Source organism: Apaloderma vittatum, unplaced genomic scaffold, assembly GCF_000703405.1.
Source record: "Apaloderma vittatum isolate BGI_N311 unplaced genomic scaffold, ASM70340v1 scaffold7119, whole genome shotgun sequence".
NCBI classification, from domain to species: Eukaryota; Metazoa; Chordata; class Aves; order Trogoniformes; family Trogonidae; genus Apaloderma; species Apaloderma vittatum.
This window is the reverse complement of record NW_009734552.1, coordinates 17,430-30,725: the sequence shown is the minus strand read 5'-3', so window position 1 is coordinate 30,725 and position 13,296 is coordinate 17,430. Positions and strand designations below refer to the sequence as shown.

At 42.8% G+C, this 13,296-nt stretch overlaps 1 protein-coding gene across 1 annotated transcript; it reads left to right on the top strand.

Moving 5' to 3' along the window:
- Positions 1 to 6,161: 6,161 nt before the first annotated feature.
- OSGIN1 (oxidative stress induced growth inhibitor 1) lies at positions 6,162 to 11,091 on the top strand. Its single transcript, XM_009876321.1, has 5 exons — positions 6,162 to 6,265; positions 8,428 to 8,564; positions 8,868 to 9,059; positions 9,193 to 9,284; positions 9,954 to 11,091. The coding sequence occupies exons 1-5, from the start codon at positions 6,181 to 6,183 to the stop codon at positions 10,945 to 10,947; spliced, it is 1,500 nt and encodes a 499-aa protein (XP_009874623.1). The 5' UTR covers positions 6,162 to 6,180; the 3' UTR covers positions 10,948 to 11,091.
- Positions 11,092 to 13,296: the final 2,205 nt, after the last annotated feature.

Genomic DNA, 13,296 nt, shown 5'->3' with positions numbered 1-13,296 from the left:
AGCTCTCTAGAGACCCTTAAATCTGTGCACCGAAAGAATGCATTTGTCAGTTTGTACGAACAAGTTAATATTGTTAGTCAACTGCCTACTGTTGGCAGCTGTGAATAGGGATAGTGCAAAGTCATACTGGAAATCTATATGAGCTTTTTATTTGGGCACTTAACTAATCTGAATGATACCGCTTGCCATAAATCAGGAAGACAATGTAAGTGAATTGCATAAATTTATAGGTCAAAGGCTGGCTGCCAGATTGCACAATTACTTCCTCACATGGAAAGCTTGCAAAGACAAAGTTTTGAGCTGAATTATTTGTTTCCAGACAAGGTATGCAAGGAGTAACATTTATTTTTTTATATATATATATATATGTATATTCCATGTGATGTTTGTTGGGCTATCTATAAAAAAGCCCACACATTGCTGTATTCAGTGGTTTTATTGTACAAACTAATAAAGGATGGTGAGTTATTGTTGTACATGAACATTTTCCTGTAAAGAATTGTACCATGTGCAGAAATATGATAGAGTTTGTGGTTCTGGGAAAACATCCTGGCTTTATTTGCAGAGGTAATAGAGATTCTGCTGGGAAATAGAGAGAATCTCATCTTCTTGTACGTAGAGGACAACTTTATTTCTGCAGGTGTGCATACGTAGGAAGTATTTCTGATTTTACTGCTTAAAAAGCTTGCCAAACCATCATATGGTTTCCTTTTGTGTCTGTGCTATGAGCAAGTATGGACTTGAACATCTTTGTTCTAAAATATTTGACATGCAACAATGCAATGTAGTGAAGATAGTTTTTTTCAAAAACCTGGTGACAGGACTGTCTTTAATCAGCTAACCAAACAAATACCTTTGTTTCTCTGGAAGCTTATTTTTTCCCCGATACAGATACATTTGTTACCTCCCAACAAATATTTGAATAATGCTCCTGTCAAAAAATGGATTTGAGTTGTTTAAGAGCTCTGTCCAAAAACTACCTTGGATAAAGGCCCAGACAACTTGAAAGAGACCTTAAAAAAACCCACCCCTCAGTCTGACAGGTATTTACTGAGTCAGATTTTCCGAAGGGATCAGTGCTAGTTAAATTCTAAGTGACACGATGGCTTCACGTTTATTAAAACAACTTATTCTGGTGGAACTAGAATATGAAATATCCTACTTTGATGTGAGTTGTGAGAGTGTAGAATTCCTTCTCGTGGACTGTTTTGATCTTTTATATCACATAGTTGAAAGTGTGCACCTTAACTGGGTATGAGCAGTCCTTGTGATTCCCTGGAGATTGTTGTTTCAAAATAGATGGCCTCAGAGATAAAAATACACTGCACATATACTTGAACTGAACACTTTGGCACAAATTTATTTCATTTGTTGAGGTCACTTTAAATTTAGCAAGCTTGATTGATTATCCCACTGGATTGAGTAAGATACCTTGGATGAAAATCCTGGTGTGTTGTAAGTTTTACAGGAAGCGGTGTGATTCATTTTACTGCTATTGTGCCACAGGTTTATAAGACTTTATCTCACTGAATAAAACAAAACAAAAAAAAAAGTCTGTATCTTCAGACTCACTGTCTGATAAAAGGTGAAATGAAAACCCCAAACTGTCCAAAGTCGAAAGTAATCACATTTTCATGTCCTTTTGTGGCCAAAATATCATTAAAGCAAGCATACAGTGCTGTCCTGTTACTTTTATTCCCATCTGTAACTATAACTGGCAAGTTTCTGAATTCGGAGGAAAAACCGACTTCTGCCACAGGAAGCATTGCATTTCATAAAGTCTCAGGTTTTAATTTGCCCTTAGGGTTAACAACGAAGATATTTGTTCAGCGCAGGACTTCTGCCGTGCGTGGTTCCCATAAGCCAGCTTTTGCTGCATTCATGAAGTCAGCTGAGCATTAGTAAGGAAGATCACTGCATCATTCATTCACAAGCCGAGAAGGTGACTCATGCTTATAAGTATTTTCCTTGCTCCACCTCCTCTATTACAGCTCCTCCTCTCCACTCTTACGGTTAGTAGCCTACTATATTTAAACAGCTGTCCTAGAGCAGAGACAGGATTCAGTGCTTGTCATTTGGTTGGCTTTCCTGGCTGTACAGGCATTTTCGTAAAGATCCCACTTCTCATCAGACCTGCTATTAAAGGTAAGAAGGCTATAAGTAAACGTAAAGAGGGCTGTCTGGCACAGTGTAACATTGCTTTCCGAATATCACAGGGGTGTTTTTAGAAAAGGCATTATTATGTACCCTAAAGTTGAATTTTTTTCTGCACACTTTAATTGTGTGTTTGGGGTAACTGGCCTAGCATGTAAGAGTGGTAGTGCAAGTGGGAGGCAGGAGAAAGAAACTTCTGAAACTTGTAGGAAAGTATAAAATGTAAAAGCTAGTAAGATTTCTGCATTTTAAAAACTGTTGTTGAAATGAATGGGTTGATGAAGAAATGAAGAAAACTGTTCCATTTGTTCTGAAATTGTTCTTGTTTAAACCTGAGTCATGGTAGCTCTTTGATTCTCTTTCATTATTTATACACTCACTGCACTGCTCTCTTGAACTTTCCCCAGGTGCTGCACAAGCCACACTTGGTGGTTGTTACTTGGACAAAAGTCTCACTGATGTTTCAGGGAGAGCTGCTTGCACATGGCTGACGTAACCTGGCTTATTTCTGCTAAAGGTCGTTTAGTGTCATTGTCTTGCTAAGTGCATCTCTGCTTTTCCTGATACTCACTCAAAACTTGTTCTCAGCTGTGCAGCCTGGAACTACTCGGGGCCACACGACCGACTTTGTGAGTTATAGTCCCTCTAGGCTTAAAGCTGTGTTGGGAAGGTGTGCAGAGTTTGGCCCAGAGTGAGCTGGGTGCTTTTCCAAGCCTGACCAATTATGTAACATCACAGACACTGAAGGCATTTGGAAGCAGCAAGGAGATAAATTGCAAAGCTTGCAGCATGCTCCCAAATGAAGATGAGGGAAGAGACGCCCATTTAAAGTAGGAAGCCTAAAGCAGGAGCTGAAACAGGGATCAGTTTCACTCAGTTGGCTTAAGTGTGACTGCTCAGCAGCCTAGTCTACGTAAAAGGAAGGTGAGAAGAGCAGTCTTGGGTTTCTTGCTAGCTCAGGCTCTCTCCTGCTGATAACTAGTTCCTTCTAGATTTGAAATGAACTTTGATGTCCTGTATGTTTTCCAATAGCCTCTGCAAGAGCAGGCTTTCATCTTTACTACTGCTGTCAGGAGAAGTGAACATTTGTCCTGAAACCAAAATGCCTGAGATGCTCTAGCTATAAACATGTTCTGCATCTGAGTTTCTTTCTACTTAAAAAGAATTAATAACTATGAATTATAGAGATGGTGGCTATAGGATGTGAAAGGTGCTTCTCCAATTTGTAGAGACATGCTAGGATAAACAGAAGCGTCTCTGATGGCTAATCATGTGCTGATAAAATTGTAAGGTACCAAAACTGGAACTACGCAGTAAAATAGTCATTATGGGGTTTTGTGAGCCCAGATCTTGAATAAAACTGTGGCTAAAAATGGTCGTGTATGTGCTTGGAGCTACTAGGTTCACCAGACTAACAACTGTGCTCCTTCAGCCATTAAGGTTTGGTTTCATTTCAGCGAATGCTCCTTTTTCATGTGTTGGAAGGTACAGAACGGAGGAGGCAGAGGGTGAAATGAAGAGAGCATTATCGCTGAGCCTGTGGCTGCTGGCTTTGCCCTTTATCAGGGTGGTGTAGGGTGGCATAGTGCAATGGCCAGGTGCCAAGGCAACCCTCCTCTAAAGCAAACAAGACTGCCAGGCTGACTTCTGCCACCTCTTGCCTTTTTTATCCCCTTCAGGCTCCCCTAGAAAAATGCTGGCACACAATGGCATGACTTTACACCCAAGTCTTACAAATGGGCTTGCAGACTTGTTATTTATATGCTGGCTTTGCTGCTGTCCTGGAACTGTTGCCATGTGCTGCACTGGGTTGGTTCAGCAATCCTTGCTTCCAGCAAAAATCCCACGGATGTTGCTGGGTTACCAGTGTCTACAGAGTGCATACAGTCTTTCTGTGCGTGCTGCTGCAGAGCGCTATGGAGCAGAAACCTGGAAGATTGCTTCCAGAGATCTTGCTTCCCTCTTCCAGACTCCCAGTAGTTTCACAGAAATAAGACTTACATTCTGTGTTAGAAAAAATTAGGAAGAACAGGTCTTCCTGTGTAGTACAGCCATGGAGAGGGATTTCTTTGTGACTATGGAGAAGAAACCTCTGCTAATCTCCAGATAGATACTGTGGTTTAGCTGGTTTGAGAATACCTTACTGGTCCCACCGGTGTCCTGTTCCTTTGGTGTCTCCAGCCATCCCTGGTGCTAGTGCTGAATTCTACCAATTGCAACTCTGGAGCTTTGTGGTAGGGAGTCATCTGGGGGTAAACTTACACAATAATCTGCTGAAGGCAGTGCAGGTTTTGGTTCACGTGGTAGAACTTACCCAAAAGGCTGGAGAAATACTTGGGCTACAAGGCTGTGCTCCTGCAGCTGCCAGAGTTGAGTTAAGTAGGCCTTAAGGAGTTGTTGCCTGCCTTGGTATGGACACAACACACCGAAGTGTTCATCCTCTGTAGTGAACGCCCCTACCTTTGAGTCTCAAACTAGGTGCCCAAGTTTCCTTGAAATCCAACTCTCTTCAAAGCTAGATGCTTGAAATGTCTTCAGTGAGAAAGCACAACTATTGTGTCTTTTAAATGGCTCTTGCCCTGTCGCGCAAAATGCATGAGAGCCTTAGACTATAGGCAGCCAGTAAGTGTTACTAACCTGTGATCCAGAAATGTGACAGAGCGGCTAGCTTTGAAGTCAGCTTGTCAGCATTATGTGCCTCGGGTGAACCAAACCAAATCCTCCTAGAATCACTCTGTCTAATCCAGCACTGGGTGTGTGTTGGTGTATGTGGGAATTGTCACATCCTTGCGGGCAAATGCACTTACAAGACTCCTCCTGAAGCCTGGGATTCTGCAAATCCTAAACTCACTGCTGGCTTTCTGGCTGAGCATTCCATCACCAGGGTCTTACTGCATTGTTTTAGTTGCTGGTGATGTAAATGTCAGGCTTAAAGCGGGGCATTACGCTTGTAGGATAACATTTGCTGCAATACCTGTGTCAAAGGCAGTGATGTGCCAGACCTTATGGAAGCGTGCAGCGTGCTTGCCAAAGATCTTTCTGTGCTTGAAAAGGGTGTGGAGAGCATGCTCTCCTGAAGAAAATCGTGCCGTTCAGTGGATTTTTACTTAACTTCCCGAAAAGGCAGTGATGTGTTCTCTGTAGAATAGTTTAAAAGCTTATGACGACTCTCAAAAATCTTACCTTTATTGTGGTAAAAATAACGTCTCTAGACTAGTCACAGTATAGTTGAATTCCTTGGAAAACTAAAGAAGTCATTATCTGACATAGTAGGATTCCTGCAGGAATGGCAAAAAAAAAAGGATTCTCTGTTCATTGACGTATCTGCATAATGATTAGATTTTGTAGATTCCACTCTAATGACACCTTAGTCTCCAAGATAATTATGATGTATATTTTGTTTAAAGGCTTGTTATTTACTTATTCAGACCTAGAACTCTATTTTCTGTAAAATTAAGAAAGAAGTTTCAGGAACGAAACTAGCACTTCTCAAAAAAACCTCTAGTGATGGAATGATATGTATTTGAAAATGCAGCCAAGAGATTTCCCGCCCTTGGGCAGAAGTCTTGAGTGAGATTTGCTCTGCTTACCAGTAAAGGCACAAGTTGCTTTAAAAAGTACAAAGTGTTCATGGTAATTATGACAATTTTCTACATAATATGGGCAGAAGTGAAATTTTCATTAACAAGCTGCAGCACTTCAGTTGGAGAGTTACTGAAGTTGCTATCTGTTCTGGAGGGACTGGAATTCATGTGTGGAAGAGAAAGATAAGGGTTCTCTCCCTTTGTTGTGACGTATAATCAAGGAATCATCCTTTGGTTTCGGGAGCAGGAGGAGGAGGAGATAAGTAGGTCTCCCTTGACTGTGAAAGTGTAATGTGATGGTCTGCAACGCAAGGATAATATTTCAGATCAACTTGGGTTTGGGGGCTGCAGAAAGTAATGTGTGTTTTTTTTTCTTAATCAAAAAAAAGAACAAAACCAAATAATGCAAAACTTGTTTTAACAGGTAGACTACAGGACCTAAATGCTTCCAGACGGGAAGATGTATTCATTATTGACCAGACCCCAGAACAAGGTTGGGTTCAAGCCACTGCCTGTTGTGATCATAGGTAAGCTTTCTCCTGCCAGCATTACTGTGTTCTCATGTGCGTTTGCTGCTTTAGTCTTGCTGTCTTCAGCTTTTGTTCCATGTGTTCTTACTCAAACCAGAAATGCATGGCCACTATTTCTGTGTCCTTTCACTGACAGCCAAGCTTTCTCTAGTACTAAGAGAAAGACCAGTAAGAGTTGTGGAAGCTAGAGAACCAGGTATTTGACAAACTAAACACAGTTTTCACAGATATATTTTAAAATGCAAGTCGGTCACACTGATTTCGTATCAATTTAACAGAACTATGAAAAGCTGTGGGTTTTCTACCAGTTTAGAAAACGGGACATACAGTAACTGTCTTGTCTCCCTTGCGAGAGGGGAGCTTTCTAATGTGAGGTGATTCTTGGAGCAAAGCACAGAGGGATGTCAGTGCCTTCCCCTCTGACTGATCATGAGCTGTGCTTGAGTGCAGGTGTTGGACCCTGTTCATCTGAGCATGTGTTCAAATGCCTTGTAGTGCTGGGTTCATTTCATGTTTGTCACTTGATTTATAGCACCCAAGAGAACTAGTCCAAAGTCTGTGCACCACATAAATCATGCTTAATCCTTGCTAACAGCAAGTTTGACAAGGGTGCTACTACCAGCAGGTTCTAATCTGAGAGTGACTTTATGCTGCCTAGTTGTACGAGTGTGTAGGTGGGAGGGAGGATATTTTTGGTACATCCCTAGTGCATCGTACAGGGATCCGGTGTGGAGATGTCACAAAATCCTCAGAAGCACCAGTGTGAAGCTGTGCACTCAGAGGAGGCGGCTGGACTGAAGCAGCTCCTCTGCTTCACTGCAGCTGGATGTTGCACGCAGGTTCTAGCTGCTTCCTTAGGCCCCGTTCCAGAAGGGCTGTGGCCTCCCTCCGCTGTCCTGGCAGCCTCATGAAAGCAGTTGCTTTCCAGAGTAGTTTGAGGCCCAGCGGCAGCTGTACTTGTGACCATTCATATCAAACTTTATGTGGTTCAGAATAACTCCTCCTTTGTGTGTTACTGACTGGTATGTACTCAAGCCAAACTTAATCACCTAGGTACCTTCTTGTACTTCCTAAAGCAAAGTGGTAATCTGAAAGGTGTTATAGCTACAGTTTAGTTTGCTTTTAACTTCTGTTACTGTTTGGTTTTGGCAAACTTTCCTGCAAGTAGAGTATTGGGAGCACTGACCTGCAGCTGCTGGTCTTTGTTCAGCACAGCAGACTTTGGCCCCAGCTGGGTGTGAGCTGCCCTTCACATAGCTCGGCTCACTGTTAGCTCTGCAGCCTGAGCTTACCTCTCCCAAATCTTCAAGAAGCAGCCTTTGCTCCAGTCACTCACACATACAGCACGGGCACGGTGTCAACACAGGCTACCGTGTCACTTCTGCTCTCCTCCTCTACACCTTCACCACATTTTGTAGTGGTGGTTAGTCACATACTAGTGAGCAGCCAGAGAAGCTGACACCTACTTATGCAGACACTGTAAAATATTAAACATGCTGGACAGCAGCCATGTGAAAACTTTCCATGGGCTATTCTCACTGGGCTTTGAAGTCACATATATCAGGATATAGCAGGAAGAGTTCAGTCATGCAACAATCTGTTCAAAGTGCTGTATTCTGGGGAGGTTGCCTTGGCATTGCAGAGAGACCTTTTTTGTTTAATGCACTGCCTGCAGTGCCATGGTAGGCCTGGTTCCCATTTGGAAGTATCCTCAGGACCCATTAGTCAAAACTGCAATAGCCAAATATCCCTTATTAGACAGGATTTCTTACTGAAGAGGGCTGTTCCCCCTTCACTTCAATAGTCGCTCTTTTCTGGGCTTATTCTGTATCCTGCACACAATGAACTACTCTGTACTGGTGTGAAACATGTGTCCAGGAGAGCTGGGACCCCCACTCAGTATGTGACTGGTTTCCAAACCTTTAAAGAAGTTAATGAGCAGTAACTCAGTTCATCAGCATGCTAGAGATTTCAAGTGTCAGGTGAGGTTAACCTTTGGCTTGTTTAACCCAGTATCTTTTCAGCAAGTCCTAAAGACCTTGCAATGCAAATAGACTCAACTGAGGAGAGGAAGGGGACATTTATGGATATTAGAAATGTTCCTCAAAGGGCTGCTCTGTCTGCAGATATATAAATTCTTCTCCATTGTGTCTTTTTAGGGAATGGACCTTCAGGAATCTGCCTGTCGTATTTGCTGTCTGGCCACATCCCTTACTTCAAAAGAGACTCTATTCATCCTCATCCCATTCTTCAGAGGAAACTGGAAGAGGCACCAGATGTCTCCATTTTGGACCAGGTTTGTGGAAGGAGAGACAGTATAACATCACAGTAAAACATCCTAGGGTTATATTATAAGTGAGAACCTCATCTGAATTTTTGAAGTACAGAGACAGAATGAGCCTTAAGCAAAGCAGTTGTCCAGATCTCCCTTGTATGAAATGACTGCATTGCTGCTAAGATCTTTGAGGTATTCCTCAGGCAGTAACGGAGTCTGTAGGCCAGTAAAGGAGTTTGACAGAACACCAAAACCCTGGATGGAGTAACAAGCAGTCTGCCTGGCAGGACATGCATTTTCAGCATCTGATCTGCCTCTTTTTAGGATTTGGAGTATCTGTCTGAAGGATTGGAGGGACGATCCGACAGCCCTGTGGCTCTTCTGTTTGATACTCTTCAGCGTCCAGACACAGACTTTTGTGGAACAGCAGAATCTGTCCTCACTTGGTGGCATGAGACTGACAGAGCCATCCCCCACCTGGTCCTTGGCAAAAATGCTCCTGGAGGTGCCTGGCATGTATGTGAATTGAAGCCTAACTGCTTAGATATGCATGTTGTAAGATGGTCAAATGCCATATGGAAACATGACAAAACTGCATTTCACTTCTTAGATTAAATAACTGTAATTCATTTTGCTGTATTTCTTCCAGTCTATCGAGGGCTCTATGTTTACCCTGAGCAAAGGGGAATGGATGGGACTCCCAGATCTTCCCTTTAAAGACTGGCTAAAGCAAAAGAGAAGGTAAGATGTGTATGGTGTGATTTTTTTTGGTAAACATCAGGAGATTATTTGGGGACCTGGAGTGGACTTCCTGAATGTAGCTCTCCATCTGTTGTGGATGATCCTAGTGAGAGAAGGGACACTCTGCCTCCCCTCAGTAGAAGTCCATTCTGTATCTGATGATTCACGTAAAGTTGCGGTGCTGCTTGGGATGTGTCCTCGACACCCACTGTGGAGTGGATAACAGTGACCAAGAGTTCTGAATAAAGCTTAGAAGAGGCACAGTCATCTGACTTGTGTGTCTACTGCTGCTGTCCCTAACGACAAGTAAGATCAGCTCAGCTGCTGTGCAGCCTCTGTGGTGCTTCTGCTCTTGACATATGTAACAATATTTAAAAACCCGGGAGTTAGAAATATAATGGAAGCAAGATTTGTGAGGAAAACATAAATGAGCAAGGATGTTCTTAGGGATGGGCTTCTTGCTAGGCAAAGCTGCCTAAGTTCAACAGCTTGTGAACCTGAATGTTAGCTCTGTAGGCCAGGAATAACTTTGCTGAAGTCAGGAAAACTAGGTAAATCTTCTCTAGTAATGCCAGGATAGGTGGCTTTAGGATGCATTCAGTGCAAGAGGGGAGAAGTTGCAGTCTCTTACTTAACTGCTGCTTGAACTTTGTTCATGCTATATTACAGAGGCCTCAGAAACAATAGAGCCACAGCAGAAGACATTGCTCAATATTACCAACACTATGTGATGAAGAAAGGACTGCAGAAGAATTTCAGCTGTGGTACTGTTGTGACCTCTGTGAGAAAAGTGAGTGCAGAGAATGTCTCCAAGCACGCGCAGGAAGATCTGCAGGAGCATAGTGACTTACGCTGGAACTTTGATGAGGAAAGCACACAGGTCTTCCAGGTGGATGGATTTTTCAGAACTGAGAAAGGTGATAAAGAGCCCTTCTCTGTCTATGCAGAGAATGTGGTCTTAGCTACAGGAACATACGACAGTCCTACTTGGCTTGGGGTCAAGGGAGAGAACCTCTCCTACGTTCATCACCAGCTGTCTGCCCTGGAGGAAGCAGTGAAGAACAACAACATTGGCATAATGTCAGATCCAGTCTTGATTGTAGGCGCTGGCCTGACGGCAGCTGATGCGATTCTCTTTGCTCACCATTGCAATGTTCCAGTAGTCCATGTTTTTCGGAGACAAGTCAGTGATCCAGGTCTGATTTTTAACCAGCTTCCCAAAATGATGTACCCCGAATACCACAAAGTCCATCAGATGATGAAAGAACAGTCAGCTGCTTGTGCTGGGCCCTATGAGTGTTATGTTAGCCTTCCCGAACATCATGTGTTATCTTTTGGCAATGACAAGAAATGTATCTTGCAAGACAAGAATGGCTACCAGAAAGCTTATAAAATTTCCATGGCTCTTGTTCTAACTGGCTCAAACCCTAACCTCTCCTTTCTGCCAAATAACGGCATTGACTTGGCAGTGGACAGTGACCAGCCAGTCCATCCGAAGAGGAATCCCATAGATGTTGACCCATTCACCTACGAATGCACTCAGCAGAAAGGGCTCTATGCTCTGGGACCTCTAGCTGGAGATAATTTTGTGCGCTTTGTACAGGGGGGGGCTCTGGCTGTTGCCAGCTCTCTGTTAAAGAAAGCAAACAAAAATCCCCCCTAACAGAAATCCCTCTGCTGACTGTCTGAATGGGTTACTGCTGCTTTAGAGAAGGAAGTCATCTGATTTGAACATCCTCAAACGTAAAGCCCACTTCTGCTATTCTGCAAGGTTATGCAGAAAGTTACGAAGTTCTTGCCCAGTTATTTGAAAAGATTAAGTCACCAAATCCACACGTGGCAGTACCTTCAGTCCCTGGATAGCTTCCCTGCATAGCTGCACGTGAAGGCTGCAGGGCCTTTGAATCTGGTGCCTGCAGAAGTAGGGGGCAAGTAGTGATTGCTCTTCTATTTAACACCTTCCAGGCTGCTGAAAACTGACTTGGGGAACAATCGATGTTAATTATTTCCAGACAGCAACCCTGTGTCTGTCAGTGTCTTAGTGTTTTATTTATGAAACAAAGTAAGGTGATGTGGTTTTATTTTCTTCTGTGGCTCAGCTGTGTGTTCTTATTAGACCTGAAATCACTGAAAGGTGCTGCAGGTACCTCTCTGACACATGGAGTGGTACTCTGCAAATAAAAACTGGCACAGAAGCAGGCAAAACTATATTGTCTCCCTGACACCAGCAACAAGTAATATGCAATATCTTTTTAATCAAGAGATTCTTCTGATGACTTTTTCTCCTTTTTGAGAAGGAATGGTACCAATTTACAGATGCTTGCTTTGCTGTCTTGCAGCTTTCTATTTTCTAAATCCTAACACTGCGATGGCCAAAATCTTGGCAGCTGCTGTAGAGACAGCAGAGCTAAAGAGGAGCTACTGCTCTGTCTTGTAACTGCCCAGGTGCTGTATGGGGTTTCTGCTACAGGGAGTATTTCAGAAAGATGCAATATGTTGTATGTTGTGTAAATTTCTAATGTCACGTGGGTTGTTCTTTTTTTAAAGAGTACTAGTTGTATTAGGGGGGAAATTGGCACAGTCACTTTTTGATAGTTTTATGCTATATATAGCAAACTTTTTATACTGGTTTTTCTAAAATATTTTTATTGGCAAAATACTGTTATAGGATTTCATTCAGTGTTTTGAATGAGTTGGAGTGGATGGGAATGATGCTTTAGGTTGCAATTAGCTTTCTCAACAGTCCTACAGGGCCTTTCATACCTCTCAGGAAAAATCAGAGTCATAGTCAGTCATATTTGATGCAAAGACAGACTCTGCTCCCTGTGCTGCACTGAAATTCACTGACATGAGAGCATGCTGCATGTGTCTCTGGAAAGCTGACTATATGGAGACAGTGGCGGTGTGTAAATGAATTGGCCTCAGGCTGAGATGTGTAAGGAGTTTGTCTGTGGAGTTGCTGTGTAACACTTGAAAAATTTTGCCACTGACTATTCTTGTATGAAATTTTTCAATAAAGTTATTTCACACTTAGTCTGTGTTTTTGGTTTTTATCTCTGGGGTTTGAATCTCTGAAGATCAGAGGATGTGGTTTGTGGCAGCTAAGTTCTGCATCTTTCTGCTCCCTAGGAGCACAATGCTGTGAGTTTGCTTTCTGTGCATCTTCCTCTCCGGTAGGATGGAGGACCCTTGTAGAGTGCCTTAGCTGCTCTGTTTCGTGTGAGGCTGAAACACAATATCAAACCAAGCTATTCACCAAGCATGTTTTTGCCTAGAGGGATCTTAGATCTTTCCTGTTGCTGTTTTCTTCTCTCTGGAAAAATTCAAATCAGGACCTACTCTAGTAAATCAGTTAGTTTGGATCACAAGGGACAGTTGAAGGTCTCTGGTTCAACCCCACTAAAACAGAGCAGGCTTTGAAGTTAGACCTATTTGCTCAGTGCCTTGCTGGGGAAAGCTCTGACTATCTCCCAGTGTGGAGATTGCGCTATCAACCCTTGATTGCCCCAATTCAGCACTTGACCACCTTTGTTAAGAATTGTGGATATTTTCTTAATTACTTGGAAGTGCCATTATTGCAGCTTATCTACTGCCTCTTGGTTTGTTTGGTTGTGTTTTTCTTGTGGTGGGTTTTTTGGTTGTTGGGTTTGCTTTTTTTTGTTTTTCTCCCCACTACACAGCTCTGAAAAGAATACGTGGAGGAGTTTCCTGATGTGGGTAACTGCTCCCAGAGCTCACTGACAGCATTGTTCTAAATGAGCTGGTAGTTGTTCCCCTGAAACTGTTATCCTCGCAATACGGGGATTCCTGAGCATGGATAATGTGGTCCTGTGCCATCTTCCCCGGTTTTGGTATTTCCAAGGAGAGATGAGCTGCCTTATGCTCCTCTTAGGAACTTGGGTCCCCAGCAGTGTATGATTGTGCTGTTCCTCTCTTGCAGCTGACCTTTTCTACAAAAACATTGGTGATCAATGTTCAGCTTTCTAAAAATACTAGTTTTGGGGTAGGTCTC